Source organism: Nasonia vitripennis, chromosome 4 (genome assembly GCF_009193385.2).
Source record: "Nasonia vitripennis strain AsymCx chromosome 4, Nvit_psr_1.1, whole genome shotgun sequence".
Classification (NCBI taxonomy): domain Eukaryota; kingdom Metazoa; phylum Arthropoda; class Insecta; order Hymenoptera; family Pteromalidae; genus Nasonia; species Nasonia vitripennis.
In genome coordinates, this window is record NC_045760.1 from 30,951,880 (window position 1) to 30,979,248 (window position 27,369).

Here is a 27,369-nt window from a genome sequence, read left to right on the forward strand (position 1 = left end):
TCCTCCTCGATGCTGCCGAGAGAGAGAGAGAGAGAGAGAGAGAGAGAGAGAGAGAGAGAGAGAGAACAAAAAGAGAAAACTACGACGACTCCTCGCGTCTAAACACTCCGGACATTTATCGATCGCTCGGACCCTGTACACTTACGTAAAAAAAAAGCAAAACCTTAGCATTTACCCGACGGATAATACTCCCGCACGAAAATCCTCGGAAGTGGCATTTTATTCCCTTCGCGGTGTATACGTCGGCGAGCTTTAATAAAAGCGCAGTCAAACTTGTCGAGCCCCCGAGCAAGACACGCCGAAGCTCGTACGTAAGTAGATTAGTGCCGCGTACGGCAAGACGTGTACATATATTCCTGTATTTGCGTATACGGAGTTTGTGTTATTCTTATTAAGTCTTATGATAAGACTGCGGTTTATGTGCTATAGATCTGTAATCATTCAATCAAACATACAACGTGTGAAAAAGCTTCATTCTCGACAGGAACATCCGCAAGAGAGGCGCTAATTTGCCGCGCACACATATAAATGAGCCCAAGCGAGCGCAAGACGAGTGTCCAAAGAGGAAGAGCTACTGCGCGTCAAAGAGCTGAATCACCTTCTTGATGAAAGTATATGGTGTGTATGAGCATTAAGCAAAGTCTCTTGTTGCGACGCGGGAAATTCAAATGCACAACGGACGATGTTTTCGGCGGAGTTATTCCTTTGGTAAGATGATCAGTCGGAGCTTTCAGGCAAGGCTATAATTACAAAAGTGCATTTTCATGATTGGACACGCTTTACGCGCGTCGAAAAGCAGCTAAAGAGTCAAAGAATCGAGGTAAAAGTCGGCCGTGGGATTTCGAAGTATTCGCGTTGATTATTCGACGATGATTACAGTGGGGAAAATTCGCGAACGTATTTGCGCCGAACCGGATTGTTTACACAATTGATTATACTCCATAAATGTTTATAGTTAAATTGGGCAAAACGTTTCGTTTGAATATTCGAGCGATAAATCAACAACGGAAGGAAACTTCTGCCGAAATAATAACGTTGTTAAAATTAATAGTTAATTAATGGCATGATAATTGTACATATTCCGCGTGTTTATTTTCAATTATTAATTACAACCAAAGAGTTCGATCACCGCAAAGAAAAACACTTTCCCCCCTCGCCACACCCACAGTCATTATTAACACTCCTCGCCCGGTATAACCGCATCAGCGTGAAAACTCGCGCATCACTGCATCATGACCGGGCGCATCAGTTATGCGCCGACTTTCCCGCTAATCTCCACCAGTTGCCTCTCCACGCACCGGCTCACAACAGCATCCAATTATAAGCCGTGCATTTTCACGCCTGACGGCCGCCCTGTAATATCAAAAAGCGCGAGAGACCAAAACACTATATACATATATACACACTGTATACAGGGCCGACGAGGCGCGAGAGAAGAAAGAAAGGAGAGAAAGAAGCTGTGATAAGGAGAGGGGATAGCGTCGTGGGCCCGTTTTCTCTCGCGGGGCCCGCCGGCAGTCAGTCCGCGCGCGAGTCTCAACCTGCTCACACGGCTCTGCTCAGTGTGTATGTGTGTGTGTGTGTACGTGATATACAGCTGTGTTGCACACACGAGAAAGATCCTTTCGCCGCAGAATCAGAGCGTCGGGGCCGCGACCGAGTGAACGGACGAACTTCTATACACTTCGACGGGCGAGAGAGGTGACGTGACGGTGCGGTTTGAATTTCCCGCCGAAAGTGGAATTTTCGCGCTGTGATTGTTGTTCTCTAACACGTATAATACTGTGGGCCATCGTTCCAGTGATATTTCAGTGCAGTGAAGAGGTAAAGCTGTGGAATTTTTGAAATATTAAAATCGCGAATTTTTCCTCTCTCTCTCTCTCTCCCCTCATTAGCATGTATCCTTCCGCGTACTCGCGAAAATCCTGCATTTTACCTCTCTTTTTTAAAGCGCAGACAAATGCGCGGCCGTAAACAAAACAAGTTTATGCAAATGCGCGAAGGCAAACCGAGGTCCATTTCAAAACCAGCTTACTCTCTCCCGCTGCGCAAACAGAAAAGTAAAAAAAACGAAAAAAAAACTCACCGAAAATCGGCGCATAAGAGTCAAGCCGTGAGAAGCAAACAATGCCGCTGACCCTTTGACCTTATCTCTCTCCTTAAACGGCTTCTTTTCCCCGCGTAATCAGCTGACAACTCTCTGGCGACAACAACAAGAACAGCAACAAATTCAAGGAGATGCATTAATTTCTCTCTCCTTCTCGCGACGACGACGCAAGTGCCCGGCAAAAAGCTCTCTGTCTCTCTCGCGGAAACTTTTCTCATAAAACGCGACGCGGAAAATTAGCGGCGCGATAAATTCCGCCGGCGCGAGCGACCTTTGTTTCTTCGAGTTTCGCAAATATGCTCCGCGCGTATCTCGACGAATAGGGCTATACAATATGGTGGGGGAAATTTCGCGGAATTTTATCTCAATTATATGGGCTCGAAAGAGAGAGGGAAAAAAGCTGTTTTTAAAAACCGCTCGAAATTTATGCACCGGAGATAAAATTTCTGAGTCTCTGACGCTGTATGGGTATATTTTATACGCTGCCGCGTCGTTGCTTTTTTTTCGTCTCAAACCGCGCGCGAAGATACGCGGAATAGAGATTTCAAAATTAACGAAGCGCGCTTAGATTGTGTACAGTGTAACGGATTTTGAGTTTCTTTTTCGCCCAACGGGTTAGTGGGTTATGGTCTGATTTTCTTCTGCGGTCCTTTCGGCGTCGAGTTACACGTATACACTCGAGAAAGTCGCATATAACACATATACGAGTGTGTAACGCTTGACTAAAAGTGTTACGATATATCGTCTTGTCGAGATGCGTGGGAGTATAGGGTAAAAAAAAGTCTCGCTGTTGAGTAAGAGTATAAATCAATATTTGCAATTACGATGCCATTTAAATGTAAAAAAGCGGCAGTTTCGGAAGCTAATTGAGCCGTAGCTCTCCTTCGTAGACCATAACTCTCTCCTTCTGGCCGTAATGCATAGGCAAATTAGTTTCTTATGTGCCGGTAGCCGCTAAATATACATTTCGGCGTCGATTCTCTCTCTCTCTCTCTCTCTCTCTCTCTCTCTCTCTCTCTCTTTCTCAGACACAATGCGTCTTTAAGCGCTCGCGAGGATAAACGTTGTCCAAATGGGCGAGAAACTCGTCGTCTTCGCGCATTGAGCCGCGAAGTTTTTTCTATATCCATTGTTACGCGACTCGACGAGGCTGTTATTTTGTTTTCCTTCGCTCTAACTCTCTCGTATTGTTACGCGACTTTTTTCTGTCCCTCTTAATATTCCAAATAATTAACCCGGAAAAAAGCGCCCGAGAGAGAGCTGCGCTTGTAATTATATTTAAGCGGGGCGTTTTAAAGCGCAAAACGAAAAAGCCGATGGTAAACAGTCGCGCGGGGGCTATAAAGGATACGACGACCCTTTTCTTTTATTGTAATAACGCTGATGCGCGAAATAATTCAATTTTTCGAGAGCCGTAGCGACGATGACGCCGAAAAATCAGCGGGTGTGCTTAATTAATCAGCGAAAATCGTTAAACTCGCTCGAGCTCGCTCTCTCTCTCTCTCTCTGTAATAATTAATTTAAAATCGCGTGAGGGAATTCGTGATTGCGAAATTTCGTCGGAATTTTAATCAGCGCGAAATACAATTCGAATAATGAATTTCATAAACTTTCGTTCCGAATATAGCTATATATAGCCCAACCATCACCTCCTGTGATACCCAAGAAGAGATTAACGGGCAATTAATTTAACGAACTTTCGTTATCTCTCTAAACGCGCTCATCATTGTGCTCCGTGCATTACACTCTCTAAAATCGTTTCTACGTTTCACACACGCCGAGTACAATGACTTTGACGAACAGCAGCCGCGCGAGCGCAGCTCAATCAAAGTAAAAGTCTTTGTATAATTGGCGTGAAAAACGCCGCTTCCTCTCAGCGCAAACAAAATATATATATGCCTATATGTATAGTATGCAGCAGCCGAATTTATAACGAAATTCCAGAGCCGGCGGCGTTTACAATCCTAATTAACGCCGATTTCACTGCTCTCGATCGCGCAGTTTCGCGGAAAGCCGCGCGGCGAGCGAGCAATTTTCCATCGGCATCGCCGCGCTTTCTCTCGCGGCCCCGGAGATATCGCGCGCGACCGCATCCCTGTGCAGCGGCGTCGTCCCGTGAAATTCCGCGTGTTGATGTTGTTTTTCGCGCTGATGCTTGATTATCGCCCTGTGGTTACACGCTAGAGACGAGATAGATGGTCGGACATATGGCTAATTGTTGATTCCTAACCTCAAAAACCGGCGATCGAAATAACGCTGCGAAGAGGAATAATAAAAGGATCGATCGACGCGCTTCACGGAAAGCTGACCATCGAAGCCGAAGACCAACGTGATTACGATTTTTTTTCCTCTCTTGCGGTACTCTTTTCTAATAATTCGTCACGGCGTGAGATCGTCGTCGTGATTTTTCCGGATTAACGCCTCCGAAGTTGTAATTGAACGCGAATCGCGGACGTCGCTGTATTTAGTCGGCTCTCTATTAGCGACTGCTTTCGAATATTCGGTCAGCTTTTCAATCTCGAAAATGTATCATCGGTCAATCTCGCGTTTCAAACGAGGTTACAATTTTTATTGCTTTTTTCCCCGGGCGAAATCCCTTTCCGGAAAACTTTCATCCCTCGCCACTCGGCACCGCTTTTCTCGGAAAGCACTCGGAAAATTTCGTTGCGAAGAGCTGCATTTTTCAGCGTATTCTCTCTCTCTCTCTCTCTCTCTCTCTCTCTGTGTGTCAAAATACACACACACGCACAGCTCAGAGATATCGCGTTTGAAAGGGAGCAGCGGATATTTGACCCGCTAATCCGATACGGACCGGTACAAACGCAATTATAGAAGTTGAAAAATTCAACCGCTTGACACACACACGTGTGTGTGTGCAAAGTTTCAGACCATCGCGTGAGTCAGCACTAATTACGCCGACTTTCGTGCTCTATTTAGGGGAATGTGTGTAGAGCCGACTGTTAAAATTCCGCGAATACAATGAACGTCTAATGAGGCATTAAAGCGCAAGTGTAAGTTCGATTGTTTTTCCACTTCTCGCCGCGGAGAACTCGACAAGTCAGAGAAAAAGTTGTAAACAATCACATACCCAAAAAAAAGTCCCGTTATAACTATAGTCAGCTTGGCGTTGTCGCAAGTCCCTCATTACCATGAATTAACCCCTCGGAATTACCAGGCCAAGTAACCTCGATCCCGAAAGTAAACAGCTCGTGTCCCATATAATTAAAAGCCGTTCTCTTCTCGATCTCGTTCCAGGCGAAGGCGTAGCGGCTTCCTCCACCACCAGATTCTCTGCGATAATCGAGCAGATGCCGGACGACGCGATGAGTAACGACTGGTGAATCTCAAGAAAGTTGTTGTTGTTTTATAATCCAGTGCGAGGGTCGTCAGCATGGTCGCGATGGAGCACAAGAGGAAGACGTCCTGGGACTCGAAGGTTGGTTGGATCACTTTTACTTTTTTTTTGAATTTTGTATGTCCCGCGCAAATTTACGTAAAGCTTTCGAATCTTTCAAACTTACTCTGTAAAGAGGAGAGCAACAGTTGGAGTTATTAATAAATCATTCCAGCAGCTCTCAAAACCCGGCTTTTCATATTTAAAACGAACGCGCAAAACTCGTTTAATAATCCTCTCATTTTTGCTCCTCTCGCGCAACCTTATCGCGCAACACAAACACACACGCACAGAGGCTCTATACATCAGAATTTTTCCTCGAGATTTCGGCAAAATCCGGATCAGTGGAACTGAATGGATAACCTGATTCCGAAGAACTGCAGCGTCGTGCGGCTCACATGTCTATGCCGCTACTCGCTCGGATGGGGACTAATCTAGATCCTACAGCCAAGTGAACGATGATCCCATTGTTTGTAATACGCCGTCAGTTTCAGAGAGTCGTCGGCTCTGCCCTTACGCTATACTGTGTAACAAATAATATGATCCGCGAGTAGAGAGAACAATGAACTTTCTCGCGCGCGAAAATAAAAGTCCGACGCGGCCAAGAAGATGCTTTCTCTGTGTGTGTGTAAAAGTGTGTTTATCGGAGATGCGTCGCGTCTTTATCTTAATTGAAATTGGCCCGTTTTCATTCCCCAAATGGACTTGTTTACTCGGTTTAGCTCTCGCGTGCGCGTATGTGTAAGTTGCTTTATGGGCAAAAGAGCCAGATAGAGATGGATGTTTGGCATGCGGTTGGCGAATTTCGAATTTCCGGGATTTGAATTTTAAATCCCGCACCGCCGAGAGGAAAGGACGTTTTCGGAAAGTCGTATTCAAAGCTGGCCTTTTTGCCTCTGCGCATGTATTTATAAACGCGGGCAAAAAAGCCCCCGTTGTACGTGTTTACTCCACGCACGAGTTGAGCTTATTTAGCAACGCACATATTCGGTAATTTTTTGCGCCGCGAAAAATGTAACAATATAAGCACACCGCGTCGGGATGAATAAAGTGTATTATGAAAACACAGGAAAAACTAAATGAATGCCCCGCGCGATATTTTGAATGTATCGCGCATCGCTGAATCTTTTAGCCTCGGCGCGCGCTTATTCAAAAATTCGTATACACACAAGGTCGGAATTTTCCCCCTACAGTAGCTATAGGGTTTCTGAAAAAGAGAGAAAAATCCACGGCATGAAACAATTGACGCAAAGTTTGTCATTAAACACTGTCCTTTTTTCAATTTTTAAATTAATCATCCATAATAATCCATCTCCAGAATCGTGACGCGTCGCGCCTCGGCTACTACTTTCACCTCACCTCAGCGCAGCAGCAGCAGGAGCCGATATTCTCCGCTGCAAAGATGTGATTGCGCTCGAAGGCTCGATTACATGCACTTTGGAAAACGATGAGAGCGAGCGCACGTCTGGCCTCGTTTTCCGCGGATATCGCGCGTAAATGCCGTCGTGAAACTCGTGCGCGAGCGACGAACGGGATAGATATAGGGGATTCCCATTTTTTCTCTCTTCTCTCCCTCGGTTCGAAGAGAGTCGATTAGGTGCGTGCTGGCGTTTATGAGGACGACGAGAGGAGCCGCTCTGAATTTAAGGGAGCGATGGAATTTTAGAGTCCCCCCCCCCCCCCTCGCGATGATATTGGGGGGCTGCAGGTGCGGTGGGACATTGATTTTTTTTTATATTAAAGATCATCAGCGAGCACTCGTCCAATCGCGCTTAAAATCGATTCGTCGATAGGCTAAGGCTTGTACACCCCCGCACGCGGCATATTTATTCAACAGCGCAGAGCGCGAGCATTTCGCTAAGTAGCCGGAGGAAAATTCCCGGTGATTTTCAGCTGCAGCGTCTCCGCGAACAATTGCGGTTTCTTATGTAAAAGTGCCCCGGCGTTTTGTCTCTCTCTCTCTCTCTCTCTCTCTCTCTCTCTCTCTCTCTCTCTCTCTCTCTCTCTCTCTCTCTCGAGCTTCGAGAGTTCTCGCGGAATGTCTCTCCGCGAACAACTTCTTATTCTCTCGCTCTGCTATACTCGCTTGGCAATATTGCGCTGTAGCCGCGTGCTCCCCCCCCCCCCTCTGGGGAGAAGTTTACTTTACGTAACTTAATTGTATATATTTGCGCAGGTAAAATTCAAATCTGAAAGTTTAATAGGCAAGTTTACGCGGAAGCCGAACTTTGCGCCTCTGCTGCTGCTACTACTACTAGATCTGTTTGTGTATACTTTTTCGAACGCGGAATTCGATTACACGCCTGCGAGCTTTCATTCGGTTCATGTCTCGAACTTGACGCGAGGATACGTAGAGATATTTGTTAATTTATTTTCAGCCGAGAGGAAGTTGCGCGCAGCTGTTTATCGGCTCTTTACGAATCTCTCGGTAAGAAGTTGCGCCAAGCGCGTGTGCTGTACCTTATGGGGCAGATCTTGAGCGCTATAAAATGAGCTTCAAAGCATTAAAATCCTATCAGCGCAGGAGAGTCCCTGGCGGGAAAGTTGCGCAAATATGAGTATATACGTATAAGCAGGATGCCACACCTCTCGATGATAAACGCCGAATATCCTTTGTTTACTCGCGTGTGTGAGTGTGAAGCGTTTCTTCTTCGAAAAATTTAATGAAGCGGCGGAGAGAGGAAAGTTCTCATATTGCGATTTCCATTGTGTGTGTGAGTGTGTGAGGACGAAATCGAGCGCAATTTTTAATCAGCGGAAGTTTGATGAAATTCCGAGGAATCGTTATTATTACCGCCTGCCGTTACATATTTCACTACAAAAAATACCTCAGCATTACCGTCTTTTTACGGCCCTAATTACAACAGCGCCATAATGCGCATTCCAAATTTACGTCCCTTCCCGGAAGCACATCGGTACATACAGTGCGATAAATTTCTCCAATTTTCAATCAGTCAGAGCAAACGAAATTCAATTACATCCGCAGTTACACACACACACACATGCGAATTTACGTCGGCGCGAAGGCCGGTAACGTACAACGTCGATAAATCTGCGAGGGTCCTTTTTACGCGCTACTCCGAATGTAAACCCTCTCCCACGTGGTGTATACACACACACATATGCACGTCGATATGCACTTCAAAATTAATCGAACGATACACCGCGCGCTCGATTACAAAATCTGTCTGTCTAGCGCTTCGTGTTTTGTGGCGGGCGTTTTTCAATCGACTTTCCGTGTCGTTGTTGACTCTGCGGAGATCGATGTGTGCTTGTATAGAAAAGATTTTCCTTCGACGCTTGTGCATTGACGGTTTTTTCGTGCGCAAGTTTGTATCCTCGAGAGAGAGAGAGAGAGAGAGAGAGAGAGAGAGAGAGAGAAAGAGAGAGCTGCGGGTTATTAACGACGGGTATTTTTTAGTCTCCATCTGTGTGGGGATTTCTTTAATCCGCGGCTTTTGAACGCTGACCTGGTTTTCGACGAAGAAGCGCGCTCGGATAAAAAGTCACCTGCGCGCGCGTGTGTGTGTGTATGTATACTCTGCGTATTTTTATATTTCTTTATTAATCGCCCGTTTTTTCCCGTGTACGGAATTTAATTATACGGTACGCGCGGCGGGAAAATCGAATTTTAAATTTTACATTAAAAAAAAAAAGTTCTAATTCGCCTCCGCTAATTGAACGGTTAAGTCTCTTAGCACCTCGGCGCCAATCGCGTCTTACACACAGACAAAGAGCATCCGGCGCAAAGAGAGCAAAAAAAAAGCCGACCTCCACACGGTAAGTCCCTCTCATTCCAAAGCGTAAAATGGGTCGAAGCGTCGGCGACTTTCATCAGGCCGAAAATCCGCGCAATCTTCTCCCCCCGAGGATATGTGCTCTCTTTCTGTGTGTGTGCACGTCCGCGACGTAAATCGAAGCCATGAATGGCTTTCTTCGTGCGCCGACGTTCTCTCTCTCTCTCCTTTTCGCCCGATGTTGCAGTTCTCGGCTACTGCCACTGCGGCTCTGTGCCATATGGAGTGTCGTTATGGCTGTGGCGCAGCTCTGTGCTGTCGGCGTTATTGAGTTATTAATTCCGTGTGGCTTTTGCGCTGGATTAGATTCCCCCCTTTGTGCTTTTCATTTATTAAGAGAGCTTCTTCGTGGAGTCTTTGTGGATTTTTCGCTGTTTCGCGTTTGTTTTATCGAGCAAAGTTGATTGGAAGCTTGTTTTTCGCAGAGAAAAAGGGATGCTTCTCTCTGGGCTGTTTCGAAATTCATTTTTTTTTTTTCATCCTACTGATTAAAACGCACGAGTTTAATCAAACGCGAACCGGGCGCGTGTGTTTATACAAAAGCAATTTTTTCCCCAGCAGAGTACAAACGCTAATTAAACGGTTTTTAACTCTCTATATTCTATAAAAAAATTAAGCATCCCCGCAGTTGAGGCAGAGGACAACAAGGACCACTACTAGTCGACAAACATGCTCCCTGGACCTCCTTAGCCGTAATGACAGGCCTCGCGCTCGGTCTCGTAAACTCAGCGGCGCGTAAATCCTCGACGGCAGCTCGTCGCCTATATTATGGAGAGGCTGCTGCGCGCGACCTTGTTACATTACACGCGGCTCGCCTCTTTCTCTCTCTGTGGCCCACTGACGCGTCGTTTACAGTTGATACCGGGAGACGCCGCAGCCGCTGCGGCCTACGCGTCGGCCGAGAGAGCCGTTATCTCGCGGTGCGTCTCTCGAGTGTCAGCCGTGTGTGTGTGTGGGTGTATGTATATATATATATATATATATATATATATATATATATATATATATATATATATATATATATATATATATATATATATATATATATATATATAGGTGTGTGTATATAAGAAGGAGCTGAGGATGGATCGAAATGGAGAGGAGAGGAGGCATGAATGGAGGAGGTCGAGAGCGGTAAAAATCGGCGCGTTTAGGGCGAGAATGTGCGCGTGTGTGTGTGTGTGTACTTTTAATGCGCGAGAGTATTCGAGTACGTGCATGAATTTTCATACCCGAGGAATTTTATGTGGGTTAATTATAATTGAAAGTTTATTCTGAAAATGATTATTATAAAACATAAAGTTTGGCCTAATTGCACCTCGATTTTCACGTGCTAGTATCGAATAGTTGTAATTTAGAGAGAAGAGCCACCAACGACGTAACCAAGCCGATAAGTTTTCCGGCACACAGCCGGAACCGCAGCTCAAAAAGTCGGTCACTCTGTATACTGTTTATGCACTTTCTTGCCCGCTGAGTATACAGCCAGTCTCTCCTTTTTGATTTACTCTTAATTTCGCCCCACATTCTATCTCTCGCGAGCAGCAGATGCGCCGAGAAACGAGCGCGAAAATAATGATCAAACCAGTTTAGCTCTTACTTAGGGTCAGCGTAACGCGATTCATTAGTCGCTCGCTTTGTATTCCTTTTTCCACGAATATAAAACGTATACACAGCTGTGCATCTGGGGCAAGTTTGTATCTCTTTTGTGTGTCGGAATTACAATTAAAGCTCGCGCGAGAGAAGAAGAAACGTAGTCGGGTTGGATCAAAAGCTCCTAATTAAAAAATTTTCCCCGGCAGTAACACAAAGGGACTCGAGCAACAAAGTTACGATTTCGATATGACAAAGGTCTGCGGCTAGTTATATAGGTATCGCGGGGATTTGATTTTAATAATAAACGCGTCGGCCTCGACTTTTAACGAACGTCCGACTGACCGACTCTCCGAGAAGTGTGACAACTTTTTTCCGATATGTTATTTAACGCAAAAAAAAACATTTTTAAAATAACTGAAATTGCATAACTACACTTTACTTGTACATTCGAGCAGTTTCAAATGAATCGGATAACAGTATATAGCCTCGATATATTCGACTATGCATGAAAAAAAAAAATGTCCGCGCTGCGCTGATATTTCCCCGCGCTTTTTACGAGGATCTCAAAATCTCAAGTTTTCGCGCTACGCTGCGCTTTTCTCTCGTTTTCATTCTTTACAAGCGATTTGGCAAGCCAAGCGCGTGTACACTCGCGTATAGGTATTGCGATGCGTAATCCGATTTTTTATTGGCATCGATTTTACCTCGCCTGTGTGTAACCCTTTCAACGCTTTGTACCGCAGGCTATATACGCGGGGCCGAACATTTTAATTTTTTTACGCCCCGTGTGTGCTCGAACGACGGGTGTAACAAAAACTATTTTTTTGTTAAACTTTTACATTCGCGTCCCAGATACCCACCACGTATTCGCACCGTCGTGCCATCACCTCTCATCCTCAGCCTCGCGCGTGTAGCACACGTCGTGTCTTATCCCCGAACCTCTTAACAAAACCGTTCCCCCCTCAAAAAGTCAGCAGTCAGTCTACTCCTTACGTCAGACGAAAGTTGCCAGAACTGCTGCTACTCTCAGGTCGACGCACCTTTACCTATACCAACACCACACACACACACACACACGTACACGAGACGGATTAGGTTCTCTCTCTCTCTCTCTCTCTCTCTCGTGGCCTGTGCTCGCTTTTACCGCGCGTACCGTTACAAACTCCCGACGAGGAAATGGGCGCGACTCTCTCTCTCTCTCTCAAGCGCGGTGTGTATTTCTTCTTTTTTCTCTCTCGCAGTAGTTCTGCGCAATGTTTCTGCGGCGTCCCTTTTTTTTCGCATCCCCGGCTTTTGTCCTTCCTGTGGATGGTCCGCGGGTGTACGAGGTTGAGTGCTTGCACGCTGTGTGTTGTTTTCCCCGGATTTTCGAGGATCTTTTTATTTTTTTTTCGTGGACGTCGCATCAGAGCTGGAGCAGAGACTGGCTAATTAGCTTTGAAGGGCAGAGCCGTGTGTGGAGATGGGATTTTTCGGTTTTCTTCTTTATACACATTCTTAATTGCTGTACACACGGAGGAGTTGCTTCAGCAGAGGATGAAATTGATATGCGCCGCCGTATAACTCCGTTATATAAAGTTTATCCGAAGACAAACATTACGCAATGGCTCTCTCGAAAGGAAAAAAAATCGATGGCAAATTACGTGCAATCATCTCTTACGCTGCTCTCGCTTCCTATATATTATATTCTTACGAAAAGAAAAATTTGATTACACGTCTATTATACCGAGTCTATGATCGAGGCGTCGAAAGGGCCGAAAATAGAGAATCCCAGAAACTCGATAGTACTCGACAAGAAAATAATAGAACCTCTCTCGCGGCAACGACGATTCGAATCCGTTAAAAAATTGCCAATCCCAGCCGAATTACGTCTCTCGCGCGCGCGTTGGCGACAAATCGACGAAATTTCCCCCCGCACGAGTGCTGTAAAACATTTTTCATTAAAATTCCTGCAAACCAGTCTACCAGCAGGGGCACTCGATTTTTCCAGCCGACGCCTTTCTTTATCTCCATTTTCGTCGATTTCGCATCTTTCTCCCTGCCGCCGGCGTCCGGAGAGCGAAGCTCATTTGAATATCCCGCGCGCACGGAATACAAATTCTCGCCGCGCCTGGATAATGCGTTCGACTCCCACTTACACGCAAACTCACAGAAATCGCTGAATTTTTCTCATTTCCGAGCCGGTCAGCTTTAACTCCTCGAACATATACTGCAGAACAGTGTATACACGCGGAAGACGTGTATGCAGTGGGATTGTTTTAATATTACGTAAGTTTTCTCGCTTTAAGCTCCTGCGGCGACGGCGTTGCAGCGCGGCTCGTAATTATCCTTATGTAAGGGTCACTGTACTCTTGCATAAAAGGCCAATTGCGCGAGCGTGTGTGTTACGATTTGAATGTATAAAGTTCGCTATATAGCAGAATTTAATTTACGTATATACATATAGCTACGCGTGTGTGGGGCAATTTGTTAAAATTTCAGTTCTGCATTCATGGGACTGCTGCTGCGGGGGTGGAGCTTCTCCCGAGTTATACGCGCGAGTTTTATTGCCGCTTCTTTCCCGAATGAGAATGAGTATAGAACGTGAGCGCAGCGGAGAAGGAGCCGCAGCAGCAGTGGCGAATTTGTCGGGTGATAAGTTTTGAATTGTGGTCGCGGGTATGGAGGTGACGAATTTATGGCGAGAAGAGGGTTTAGTTTGAGCGGAAAGGAGCAGTTTGGGGCGAGGAATTTTGAAATAGAAAATTCGAACCGATACAATAACCGGGAATAAAATATTAAAATGCATCATGACTAAGGAAATTTCTTGTGAAAGATTCCCGCCTCCCGACACGGGATTTTTTCGGTTATTTCTCTCTCGGCATTGTCGCATTAGCAATTGTGATCACGATTTTCATGAGTCAGCCGTATGCGTTTAATCGCATTGTTCTTTCTTCGTGAGTCATCGCGAATTATTATTATTATTTTTTCATTTATTATATATTTATTATATGGTGCCTACTTAATTTTCTGCGCTTGTACCAAGGATCTCGTTTTGCATTATAAAAAATGTCGAAGTAGATTTTATCCGTATTGCAGCTTTGGTTTATGAGCTCATTAGTGGAATTAGTTTTAATTATCAATTTAACTTCAGAATATAAGCCTGTGAAAGGTATATGTGAGTGATGTCGAAATTGGATGACTGAGCTGCATCTTTGGCATATAGATCGGCAAGTTCATTTCCTGGTATTCTGTGGTGTGCAGGAATCCAGAAAAGTTTGATCTTAGTTTTGTATTTATTTTTAGTAAATTCAAAAAATTCTTTTTTTTTATATTAAAGATATATGTGTTAGTTATGACTTTCGGACTTTTAGTTTGTATTGCTTGTAGTACGCTTAACGAATCAGTATAGATATTAATATTTATTTTCTTGTATTTTAGAGCTAAAGTTAGAGCGTCACGTAAAGCTATGCATTCAGCAGTGAACACGGATGCATTTTTATTAATAGATCGTGTAATAATTGAATCCGTATGTACAACTGAATACCGTATGACTATGTACAACTTGCGATAAACCAACTCAAGCATGTTGAATCAACCGCAAACTTTAATATATACTGTCATAATTATTACACTACTCTTTCTGGTGTACACGTCGACCTGCAATTAGGCATCGCGAATTATGTTGAAGTGTGCAATAATAATAAAAAAAAATTTTAAAATCAATCGATCACCCATACGCGACCTTCGCACCTCGACCGTTATACCTCGAAAGAAGAACAAGAAGAAAATCATGCCAGTAGCGTACAATACCTCCTCCGGTAGCGCAGCAGCCAGTTCTCTCTTTTATTGCGGACAATCCCTACCTCTCTCTATCTCACTACTGCTACTCGATCGAAAGAGAGAGAGAATATAACGGATCGGCTCTCTCGCGGCGGCCGTTAAAAAACGTGGCGACGGCGATATCTACGGGATCACGGGCCGCGACGATGCTATCGACGCTGACAGCCGTGTCGCGGTTTAACGACCGATCGCTACTGCCGGCCTATATATATATATATATATATATATATAGGCAGGGCCGTTGTACTACAGGAGTCGTTGACGCGTTGTATATTGGATTTTTGGAAATCGATTAAGAAAATACCTCGCTTTTCGTAGCTCCAGTCACCGCAGTGCACTTTCCTAAGAGCTGCTCTCTCTCGCTCTCTCTCTATATAACCCTTTGAGCATCGGCGAAGCTTCCGGTACAGCTGCTCTTTCGCGAGAGCGCAAAGCAAAATATGCATTTCAAAGGGGACGACGAGTAAGCTTATTAAAATTCCTTGTGTACCGCTCTCGCTTTGAAGCGTCGATTTTTAACGGTGTGATTTGCAAAAATCTATCAGGCACGTATGTGTTATTAATTTCGCGAGTGTATAGCGCAGGTGTGTGTATGTACACAGTACATTATACGTCTGCGCGATGATTGAAGTGTCATATTCTTGGGAGCAACTAGGCCGGCTAAACTTAGTCCTCGAACTAAGTTAGTTTAATACAGCTATACTAAAATTGCTAAAGTTCCGGGCGAACGGCTGAACTAATACCTACTCTAGTCGGATACTTAAATACGAGCTTTATCTTATTATGCTGGCGTATAACTATTTAATTAAACTCGTCGAGTCGTAGATTGAAAATTTTCACAAAAATATATACAAAAAACTCGTCCCACAAAGATTAAGAGAAGAATAGATACAGCGACGCACCGGTACATTATAATACATTTCGGTAAATCGACAGCCGCTGCTTATTCGTAACCCAAATTCTCCGCTGGTATTTCCTCCTTCTCCGTAGCGCGCCTCGAAGAAGTAACTGTAATTAATGCTCTACGCGGCTGAAATTTCCATAAATAACGCGCTCCGGCTGGCGTGTAATAGGGCAGCGTCCGAAAAAGCGAATAAAAAAACATAGACGCGTATACATCTGAGTTCGAATGAGAGATTCATCGCGCATTCGTAATATCTCAGAGCGATGCTTTTCTAGGCCAGCGATTCATGTCACATCTGTAATAATCGCGGGTGATTCAGAGCCGGTATGTTTCCGATTAAAAATTCATGATACGCGTGCAATATTACTGTCGAAATATTTGGTTTGCAAATTGAAAAACTGTTTATTGTGAAATTTCGCTGGAGAACATTCGCGTATAAATAACAAAGTGGTTCGTAGTACTGTATACTCATCTCCGTACAACAGTAAACTCGAGCCAAGAATACTTGCGCGTGTACAAGAAGTGTATAATCAAAGCGAAGCATAAATTCCGCCGTTTAAGCGCGTATATTACGCGGCGCTGATTTTTTCTCCTTATATTGTACTTCCTTATCTGGATCTTTATTGATTTCAGCGCTAAGTATGGACAGGCGTTAAACATAAGGAAGCCCTTAAAAAAGTTTACAATCTTGTACGCCATCTTGCGCACGAATTTTGGCGCGAAATTCAAACTCGGAAAAAAATGCCGAATAAACCGTAACGTCGGCAAACATAGCGCCGGAGAGTTTATCCATTCAAGGCAGTTATACGGGGCATCGCGCTCGTGGCACTCGGATATACACGCGAGAAAGTGATCCAGGTCGAGGCCCGCTCGCTCGGGTCAACTCGGGGCCTTGAGGCGAACTCGTGAGTAACTTACACACGGACAAAGGGCCGATGAGTCATCCTCAGCGAAAAACCGGCCATTGTGTTATTTCGGATCGAGTCGACGCCAATATCGAGCATCGTTATATCGCATAAGGCCGTTCGAGGCTAATTAGCGCGAGATGTAAACATCTGGAAAGTTCGCGTAGCGTTTTAACGCTATAAGGATTGTAAAATACTTACGCGTCTCTGTAAACAAGCTCGCTCGCGGTTCCGTTATAAAACTGCTGCTACAGCTCGCGTTTATGGTATTTAATAAGCTGCCGCGCGGCGTAAGGAAAACTCTCTTGCAGTTTTAATGAAACAATGGACGATTAAGCGGAAACTAGCCTTATTGCCGCTGCTATGGGGATAGAGGGGAAAAAAAGCGCCCGAGATGCTCTCCCCGAGCGCACAGCTGCTCAAAAATGGAACAATGCGCTGTGCGGAAATAAAGTTTTTGCGGTGCGACTCGAGAGTTTGTTGAATTTTTTTTTACCGACAAAGCGACGGCCGTTACTTTCTCCGTTTATTATGTACCGGTTATGCCGTTAAATCCACGGAAATAAGCAATTAAAAGTGGGATATAGTTGTGTGCGAAACTCATCGTGGATATCGAGGGTGAAAAGTCGATTTGCCGAAGCTTTTATTATCATATATTAATTTGATGTACACGGCGCATTGGAAATATTACGATAATCCGTCGATTCCATTATCCGCCGTTGAAAAACACACCTCTATCGACTATATAATGTATATAGGGCTTTTTGTTTGAAGGAGGTCGACTACTACTACCGTACGGTATATTATCGTGATTCCACTTTCTCCGTGTGCGTCTCTCGGCTTTTCGTTTTATTTTCCATGTGCGCATGACAGATGCCCTTTGGGCTGCAGCGACTGCCTTATTAATCAAGCTTCATCTTGATAAGTATATAGGAGATTGATTTGTGGTATCGTGTCAGGGGTCTGATAAAATTGTCAAAATGTAAGTCGATTCAGAAGCAACGGGACGAGGACACGCGTTTGTTCCAAGGTTTAAAGCATCGGTAAGCTAGCTTTTCAACTTCGAAAAATTTTTTTTGATGGAGCGAATGTTTGGTCATAAATTTTTTGAGCTTGTATGGATTTTCTGCTCTGTACAGTTTATTAAAAATACCTGAATAGGCAGCTTTCCGAGATTTGCCTGTTGAATGCGTTCTCTATATTCAATGGCCTTCGATAAAAGCAAAAATTTTTAATAAACTATCGGACTAAAACTTCTCACACGCGTAACCGTCTTGGAAAATTGCACAACCGAAGCATATTAAGTAACCAGAATTCCCGGCGTTTCTAAGATCCACTACATACCCTCGTACCAGTGCATCCGGACAATCCCGGCTTACTCGGCGATAGCATCGAAATTGTGAACTTGACTGAGACACACGGCGTTACAAAACAGCGAGACAACACGAAATTCCAGCATAAGTTGAGAGTCAAAGCACGAAAATATAGGGAGAACCGAGTCAAGGATAAAAATACCCGAATTTAAATTCAACATATCTGAGAATCTACGTCTATCAGTGCGTATACCTCCTGTGAACTGAAAACGATAGCCTCAGCCTGTCAGGCAACAATTATTACAAGCAGCGATGCAGTCTGTAGTGTAATATCTCGATATCGATCGATCGATCCGTATCCTCCGGAGAGAATAAAAAGCCTCGTATATAAATAAATCGATCAGACACACAACACGACGATAAGCCCTAAGTGGGTGTAGCTCACACAGCTCGATCCTCGGGGAAAGAGAAAAGGCTGCCAGCTATATACATAACAAGATCGAGTCAAGGATACTGGAGATCGGGCCACTCGCCCATATAGCTTCGGCTCGTAATCATACATGCGCAGCGTGCGCCGCGTGTATAAGAAAGGCGAGGCCTATAAGTCCATACCAGCTCTCTTTCTCGCGTATCTCGCGAGAGGCATATAACGGTATACACACACACATAGAGTCGGGGGGGGGGGGGCTGAGCGGCGAGAAATGACGCAAGTGGGACAGCAGGCATTGTAATGCCTCGCGCGAGTGAGAGACAAAGCTGTTGCTGCTGCTGCGGCAAAAGGTGAAAGAGAGATAGCGGCTAGGAAAACTCGCGGGAGCTGCGAGCGATATAATGAGAGAACTTGGCCGCGAGTGAGATGGGATGCGATACGCGATGAGAGGGAAAAATGGATGTTGCTGTACTCGTATGCGTGTATGTGTGTGTGTGTAATTTTACGGGATTACGCGAGAGAGAGAGAGAGAGAGAGAGAGAGAGAGAGGAGTTTGCAGCTGTGGAATAATTTCGGGATATTCGCCGCGACGAGCAAAGTTTTGCTGTGCGGCCGTGTGTGTGTGTGTGTTTTGCCAGGGTGATAAGCCCCTTTGAGAGCGACTGCTGGGGGTGTGGGTGGGTTTCAATTGCCGAGTAGGCTTTGTGGCCTCTTTTTGCGAATCGACTTCAATATTCGTATTTCGAAAGGTTCACTCGGACTAATTCAGGCTCGACGAGAGAAAGACGCTAATCAAAATAATGACGGATTGCGAGAGATAGCCTAAAGAACTTGCTCGATTATGCATTCGGAATTGAAAATACGGTACGGATTACTGTAAAAATCATTATATACTCGTTAAAAAAGAGGAGCAAAAACCCAAGCGTGAGAGAAAGACGACGCGTACGTCGTTGTATGATATAATAACCAACTCCGAGGGGAAAAAAAACTCTCTCGCGCGTGTATTATGCAGCCGTAACATATTGTCTAAACACGGGCTGGAATAATTTCTTGCCCGTAGATTATATGCCTCTACGCGTGAAACAGGTGCGTGCGATAACGATCCGACGTCGATTTACCGAAAGCGCGCGCGAGCGAACTACTCTTTGAATACAACGGTAATGTGGTATACTTGGGCATTAGGGAATAGTACGTGTCATAAATGAAACTGCTAATTTCGAGCTTGTCTCGTAGTGGCTGGAAAATTTGGGGGTATTTTGTTGAAATACTCACCCCCGACGCTTACAATCCAGAACTTGCCTAATACACAAACACGGCCAAGTTTCCAGCTTAGGGAGATTATAATCCTATAATACTCAATTTTTCTCAAACGAAAAGCAAGCAAATTCCACGGAAGCCATCGACCTCTCCCCCACACGTATAGAGCGAGGGCTCTCTGCAAATGATAGATCGAGAAGTGATTGTAGCTCGACTCGTGGGAGGCCACCTCGACAAAAATCTGCATCTCTTTGTTCGGCGAGCGCGCTTCTTTTCCACTGCACCTTGCGGGATTAAAGTGGTTGCGCAACGCGCCCTCTCTCTCTCTCTCTCTCTCTCTCGCGGTGATAGATAAAAGGGGCCGAGAGAGAGAGAGAGAGAGAGAGAGAGAGAGAAAACGGTCGCCTACGCGATTGTGCAAAGGCGACGTTTGGGAATTGTAGCATAATGCGGGCAATTTTACTTTTTTTAGGAAATTTCACGAATCGATAATCCAAAGACGCCGCAACGCGCATTTTTCACGCTCGGAAAACAATAACGCCGGCGCGCATAAATCCGCAAAGATACGAATCTCCATAAGAAAGCGGCGCGGAAAAATATCAAGCATTTTTCATCGTAATTACCATTCGATTTCGAGCCCCGGCTGTATACCGGCCATAAATATAAATGTTGTATGTGTATGTGCATCGTAAACAATAAATCAAATATAGCTTCCCATAATATATACTCTAGCCTGCACACATACAGGTGTGCTGATCTATATAAAGCCATGAATTACACCGGAGTACCGATCAGAATTAGCTCCCATAAATTATATCGATATATATATATTGTATAGATAAAACTAAACGCCTGAAAAGTTCGCGTCCGCGGAAAAATGCTGACGACAATAATGTAACGTATATGAACTTCTCTCATACTCGAGATGATAAAGCGCTTCCTTATATATATACCTATATAACATATCGCTCGAAAATTAACGATAAATTTTCCGATTCGGCAAATAGACATACCGGTTATATATTTCTTCCCGCTGAATTATCGCTCGTGAGATTAATGAATAACCTTTCACTTTACACGTTATATTCTATAAAAAAGACTACTGTCTTATATTCGCTCGATTTTCGCGACTTAACGCATAAGTACACTCGAGTATACGATTGAGCGATGATGATCGGTTGCGGAAAGACGATCGTTGCGAAATAAGCCGTCGATGCAGGAAACGTAGAGAGCCGAAAGTATCGCGCGTTTTTGCCGATATCGAAAGAAGTGGCGTTGCGGTCAACTGACTGTTAGACATTTCTTTCTCTCTCTCTCTCTCTCTCTCTCTCTCTCTCTCTCTCTCTCTCTCTCTCTCTCTCTCTCTCTCCCTCTTCTGCAGCTGTAAAGTTCTTTGCGCCTCGATTCTACGCTATATCGCGCGATGGGCGAATCGTTAACGTTAATTTTACATACATAATGCGATATTTTATCGCGTCGACTTTACGAGCGACGACGCACACGTTCGTTATATTATTCCGCAAAACAGAAGGTCCGAATGTCACCATAAAGCCAGACGATCGTTAAAATCAAAAATAACCGCAAAGTATAGCTCGTTGCGCGCCACTAAATTCAAACTTGCCGCGCAAAAAAAAGCGTCCGCGAGCCCGCAATTGAATAATCATTACCTCCTCTCTCTTTCTCTCTCTCTCTCTCGCTGCCGCGAATAAAAAACATACCTCTGTCCAATTCCAAGCCCTGCTGCAGCGCAGCAGCTCCTAAACCCCAAAACTATCCCTCGGCGGCCGCAACTCCGGCCATAAACAACGATATAATTCCGCGCGGAACGCGTTATATATACGAAAAGCCAAGCGCACTCGCGGAAACTCTCGGGGCGAAAAGCGTCGGCAATTAATGCTTATTTACGTGCACTTCTCGACTTTTTGCCTCTCTCGACGCCGCCGAGGAAAAGCAATTTCTTGTCGCGGCGGCGCGGAGATAAGCGCAGAGCGAACGACAGAACTGTTATAGGGGCAGAGAGAGAGAGAGAGAGAGGGACTTGGGCGTAATGAACACTGCGCGGCTAAAGCGAGAGCGAGAGCCTTTAATTATTTGGTAAAGTAGCGAGGTGAGGCCATCTCGCGATTTTTAGCTCGTTTTTTTTTTAATAGAAAAACAAAGCGGTCATCGCCCTCTGAAAATAGCCGGCGCAGTGGTACACAGCACGCGGAGTGTAGAGAGCGCGTTGCACTCGCTCTTTTCGAGCACGACTTACTTTCGTCGTTCGTCGGCAAGCGCAGTGGCAGCTGCGCGGAATTTCGTGTGTACGCTTTTTTTTTTTTGCTTGCTCGCTGCAGTCGCGATAACCGCCCGAGATAAGGGACTACTGCTGCGGGAGCGAGAAGGACTTTTACTTCGAGAAGGTAAAATGAGGAGGAATTGTACAAGTTGCTCTTGGAAACGCATTTTTCTCGCTAAAACAAAATAAATCCCCTTTTCATAAAAAATTCCACGCGTATTCATTAGCCCAGCCACAGAAAAAGCATTTTTAGAACAAAGCGAGCTTTTTTCGGTGCTGCGCTCGCGAAAGAATGACTAATTCTCGGACACAATGCGCAGCGCGGCCTCTCTAGAATATATCATATTTTCCAAAAAAAAAAAAAAAAAGAAAAAAAAACAGCCCTTTCTGAAGCGTCTCGAGAAAGACCCGAGAATATTCAGTTTCCCCGAGTAGCAACACGAGACAGCTCGGCGTAAAAGCATCCGTGTGTTACATCCGATGGTAGTAAAACTCGATCCATGTTTTTATCATAAAAATTACTCTTATCCATTCGCAGATCTCAGTGAGCACAGTGAGCACGCGTCGCTTCAGCCGAGCCGGAACCCCGAGCTCGATCCTCTCCTCGGACAGCGACATCCGGTTCACTCGCAAGCTCGGCAGCCAGTACAGGTGCGGCTGCTGCGTCCTCGCGGCCTTCCTCCTCTTCCTCCTCTTCGCCGGCGTCTCCGTATACCTCGGATGTGAGTATACATAGCACATAATACATATAGTATATATATGCGATATGATGACCTACGCCGCTGACCCTTTTCTCCGGGGCGGGCGCAAGAGAGCTTTTGTGCGCGCGCGAGTCTTGAAATATGGAGCCGCGAGGGCTGGATTTTCTTGGCGCGTTTTGTTTTTCCCGCCAGAAGCAGAATATATACTCGCTCGTGGATTCTACTGCTTTGGGAGAGCTGGGCAGGCTTACATATATTACGATGGCATTGTTTCGAGAGGGATGCTTCAAGTTTTTGAGAGTAGGCGCGCATTGAGGGATGATTCATGAGGGTCGCGGGGTGAGATGGCGCGAGATATGTGGGTCTAGCGCGCGAGGGACTTTGCTTTTTGGGATTAACTGTGTGGACGGCTTTTGACGGAGATTCGTATTTGTTTTGGAGCTGTATTTTCGTTTCAATTTTGCGAGAAAAAAATGCGGATTCACAAGCTTCGGCTTCGAAACTTTCCCATTATACCGCCACTAACGCGTCGAGAGAGATTAAAGTAAACAACGGCCCTAGAGTTAATACCCCATCGCATCAGAAAATCAACTTGCCCAGCAAACTAACGCCGAAAAAAAAATCCACTTTCCCTCTAGCTCGCCCCGTTAATAACCCGTTAAGCGGAGATTTGCCAGTTCCTCTACGCATTATTACCTCCTAACGCATCGGCCAATCAAGCTCGCAAGCGTAGTAGCCCCTGCGAGGATGCGACCCTCCAGCGTTACCCGACACTGTATACCTTCTCGCGTACGCGTAATCCTCGGCAATAACGTCCCGAGCTTAGCTCTTTAAAGAGGCACGAAACGCTCTCGGCCGCAATAAAAACCGGCCCCTACGCTCCCCCCTTTTACAACGAGCCGCGCTCTGTGTTTTCCCGGACCGCAAAGACAAAGGCGACGCGCGCCGGGGAAAAAACGCAAATTGCCCCGGCTGTAATTGTAAAATTCAAACACTTCGGCCGCGGGAATTTCTTTACGACGAGCTTTTTGGACAAATTTGCTGTGAGAGCTATTGTGATATATTGTATATTCTTGAAATATATCGGAGCTGGTTTACTTCGTTGACGCGCGAGTCGTCGAGTGTCCGTGATTAAAAGCTATTCTAAAGTTATTAACCCGAAATCCAGATGCGACTCGTTCGGGGCGTTTAATTAAATCGTGTTCGAAGGAGAGCCGACTTGGACGAGATATAGCGCAAGCGCAAGCGTGCTAATACGAACATTCAACTTTGCTAATCCGCGTCATCAGGATCGCTATTGTACGCGCCCCATCAAATTTCGCCCGGCTATAAGGCCGCTTCGTGTATCCCCCTTTTCGCGCGCGCGCGCGCGCGAAGTTTGAAATTTAAAAATATTGAAAATATCCTCTGTCATCGTTATTTCAAAGCAGCTCACGGCCGAGACATTTTTCTCGAGAGAGCTTTTTTTCATTCATCCCTCTGAAAGCTCCAAAATCTGCTCTTTCACTTCGCTCAAAAAAATGTCTCTCCCTCTCAGCCATCAGCTGATTGTCGGCTCGACCCAAAGTTTAGCATTTATATCGGCCGCAGCCGCGTCTCTCTCTCTCTTCGGTCCTGATATCTTAAATATATTAAGGGTAGAGAGAGCCACGCCAGCGCCGCAAGTAAAGTTTAAGACATTATGCAAATGCCAGCGCTGCAGCTCTCCGCGAGAGCGTAACGCAGTTAGCCGAACTGTTCCTAACAGGTTACGAGTTCTCGCGCGCGCTGACGCTCCGCAGGGAGATTCCATCCTCTACAGTAGCCGAGTGTAGCTTTCGGGAAAAAACTCGAATTTCAATTTATCGAAGTTGCGCGAACGTGATCTGGCTCGTTTTATAACGGCAAATTCGCTCGAGAGCCTTTGCTCGTTTCGAGTTTTTCGAAAACGTTCTACGTTGCGATAGTGGGCTTTAGATTAAATAAACACAAACGCGAAAGTGAATTATTTTATGCATTATTAAAAGCGTTATACACTGCACACATTCGCTTTCATTATTCAGTCGGAAATGAACAGTTATAATATTGCTTTTGCGCTTCCGCGTGATTTTAAAATAATTATCATACCCGGGATTTTCCGTACGCGGAAATTAAATCATTACGAATATTCGACAAATTATCAAAAAAAAAAAAAATATATATATATATATATATATATATATATATCCGAATCCAATGGAGCGACAAATGAACACCCCTTTCACGCATCGACGATCCGAATCGACATCTTAATCGAGCCATCAGTACAGTCGCCCCTGCACACATACAGCCCCGCGCGATTCCTCGCAAGAGAGCAGCAGCAGCGGCAGAGCAAGAAGCCGATTGCCCGGTGTCGCATTGCAGCTTCGCAGGTACAAAAAGAAGCGCAACATCGCCGCCAGTACAGAGGAATAAAAGAAGAGACAGAGAGAGAGACGTAGAGAGAGAGGAAATAAGAGCATCAAAGAGCGAAACTCGCGTCGCGCGTCCCAAAGAGAATTTCCATTTCGCGCATCGCCCGGAGCTTGCGCCAAGAGAAAAGAAACGAGAGAGAGTGTTATACTGTACGCGCAAGGCTCGTGTCTTTCCGCACCTTCGGACACACGCATATATAGCTGCGCGACTCTCGTGTATACTTTACATTTATCATGCCGTATTAATTCCACTACACACACGCCGTATATACGTGGGGTATAATTAAAGGAGCGTCGTTGGCTGACGCTGTAGGTATAGCCGAAAACTTGGGCTGCAGTTGTCGGACGCCTCTGGGGACGCGAGTGAGTTTCTTTCGCGAGAGAGAGAGAAGCGAGGTTTATGGCTCCAGAGCCCGAGGGGCTGCTGCCGCACCGACGCGTTTAGCTGCAATTTGCCGGCTCGTAGCCACGCGCGGGCTGCTTAGGCGATAATTTTTATTAAACGACTGCTGCAGCACCCACGCTTTTATTGCGACGACTATACCTTCGATTTTGTTATATATCGAAAAATTCTACACGTATAATAAGTCTCGAATTTCACGCTCCTCTACGCCGCACTTTCCGAAGAAAATTATATAGTAGCCGGCAACGCTCTCGATCCATCAAACGCCAAGCTCTCCCGTCTATATACATCGATTTTCCCCGCGTAATTAAGTCGTTATGCCCGTACACCCGTGCACTCGCAGCTCGAAACTCTCTCGGGGCACAAAAAGAGCGCGGCGTGCATGGAAAAAAATTTTCAAAACTATCCTTACGGCTGCTGCACGCACGGGCGAGAAAATTGATCCTAAGTCATGCGCAGGCATTGCGAAAGCCTGCACTTAAGCCCAACCGGGCTGCGCTTTTTCGACCTTCCAGTAGCCCCCGACAGAGAGGAAACTGCGAAAGTGTTTGGCAATTTCGAGCGGAGCGCGCTAAACTTGCTAAACTGAATTTTTAACTTTGAAGCGCAGCTCTCGGACGTGTCTACGCGGGAGGAAAAAGTTCGGCTGTGTGCCGTGTAATTTTGCCCCTTTCTGGGCGAGCATATTGATTATTGTTATTTTTCGCTGTTTGCGAGAAACGTGGTTGCGAGTGACATGTATATGGCTCTTTTAAATAATTTTTAACGCAATTCGCCTCTCTCCACAGACACGTTCCTGCTGTCGGACCTCCCCAGCGACCAGATCTTCCTGGCGACGTTTCGAGTGACAGAAGGCGACGCTTTCAGCCCAGACCTGGCGGATCCATCGACCGAGGCCTTCCGTCAACGTTCCCGGGCCTACCGGGACCGCTTGAATCTCGTCTTTCGGCGCAGCCCACTGCAGATGCCCTTCATCGGCGCCGAGATTCTCGCCCTCGATGGGTAAGTGCCGTGCGCGTTTTTTTATAAAGCTCGCGCATACGTGGCCAGGTGCCGACGGCTCGGAACGCGAGGCATTCACGGGCTCCGCTCGAGCGGAAATCTATGTGTGCGATTTTTCGCGTAAGGTGAGATCGATTCGGTTTTACGTATGTAGCAGTACCAGAAAATCCCGAAGCGGCCCATAGCAGGTACGGATTTGGGAAAACCAAGAATGCTAGCTGGATAATAACATCGCTCGGCGCAATGATAGCCTGCATCATTGCGCGGATTATTATAGGCCGAAGGTTCGCTCGCGGGTCGGTACTGCAATAAAGTAATTTAGAGCGCCGAGCGGTGTGGGAGCCGATCGTAAACGTCGCTTTTTACTGTCTTTCTTTGTTTCGGAGACTGGTTAGGAAAAGAGTGTGGTGTCCTTGCGTCGAAAGAAGGGAATGTATGTAACGTTGCTTTGACGAAAATTTGTTTTTGAATTTTTTTTAAATAACTTTTTTGGAAAATTTTATAATAGCAGTACGCTCTTTTTGTCAAAAGCAAAGTAGTGTTTAGAGGTTAAATCGAGCTGATTTTTCAAAGTGTCCACATTACACTATATGCAAAATTCAAATATACGTTGTATTTCGTCGTTATACTCCAACCCAACGTAACTCTCGAACACGATAATTAGACGAAAGCAGCCTCGGCAACAATAATCTCAGGGAAAATCGCATTAAAGAGTTAACGCGCGAGCAAATCAGGCCGATAGAATTCATTAGGCTTTCCGCTTCGTAAACCCTCTCCCTGTGAGCACTGCTACCGGTATAGGAAGGGTCAACACCGATCAGCCGCTGGTACACACCAGAGCTGGTATACACACAAGGCCTTCGACCGCCAGGTACACAATAAAGCCGCGCGCGCGCGGCGTGCAATAAACGGCCCTAATATCGCGGCTTAGGACACCTCGCCAAAATAGCGTAATAAAGTACGGCGACTACTGCTCGCTCGCAATAAAAATCCTTCAAAACTCGAGCTCTCGACGCTCGAGAAAGGGTCCG

The 27,369-nt window shown here is 45.6% G+C and overlaps 2 protein-coding genes across 3 annotated transcripts in view; one reads left to right on the plus strand and one right to left on the minus strand.

Moving 5' to 3' along the window:
- The window catches only part of LOC100121328 (dipeptidase 1), an 86,741-nt gene that overhangs the window by 40,157 nt on the left and 19,215 nt on the right, over nt 1–27,369 (minus strand). The window contains exon 3 of one of the 2 annotated variants that reach the window (XM_008216768.3): nt 2,087–2,200. The exons of the other annotated variant lie outside the window; for it this stretch is intronic. Coding sequence (XP_008214990.2) covers nt 2,087–2,101 — 15 coding nt within the window. The 5' untranslated portion in view covers nt 2,102–2,200. The remainder of the gene's footprint in view (nt 1–2,086; nt 2,201–27,369) is intronic. 2 annotated transcript variants of the gene reach the window in all.
- The window catches only part of LOC100121311 (atrial natriuretic peptide-converting enzyme), a 32,616-nt gene continuing 6,676 nt past the window's right edge, over nt 1,430–27,369 (plus strand). Inside the window, exons 1-4 of the mRNA XM_008216497.2 lie at nt 1,430–1,824; nt 5,363–5,543; nt 22,339–22,522; nt 26,125–26,338. Of these exons, the coding sequence (XP_008214719.1) occupies nt 5,499–5,543; nt 22,339–22,522; nt 26,125–26,338 (443 nt within the window). The 5' untranslated portion in view covers nt 1,430–1,824; nt 5,363–5,498. The remainder of the gene's footprint in view (nt 1,825–5,362; nt 5,544–22,338; nt 22,523–26,124; nt 26,339–27,369) is intronic.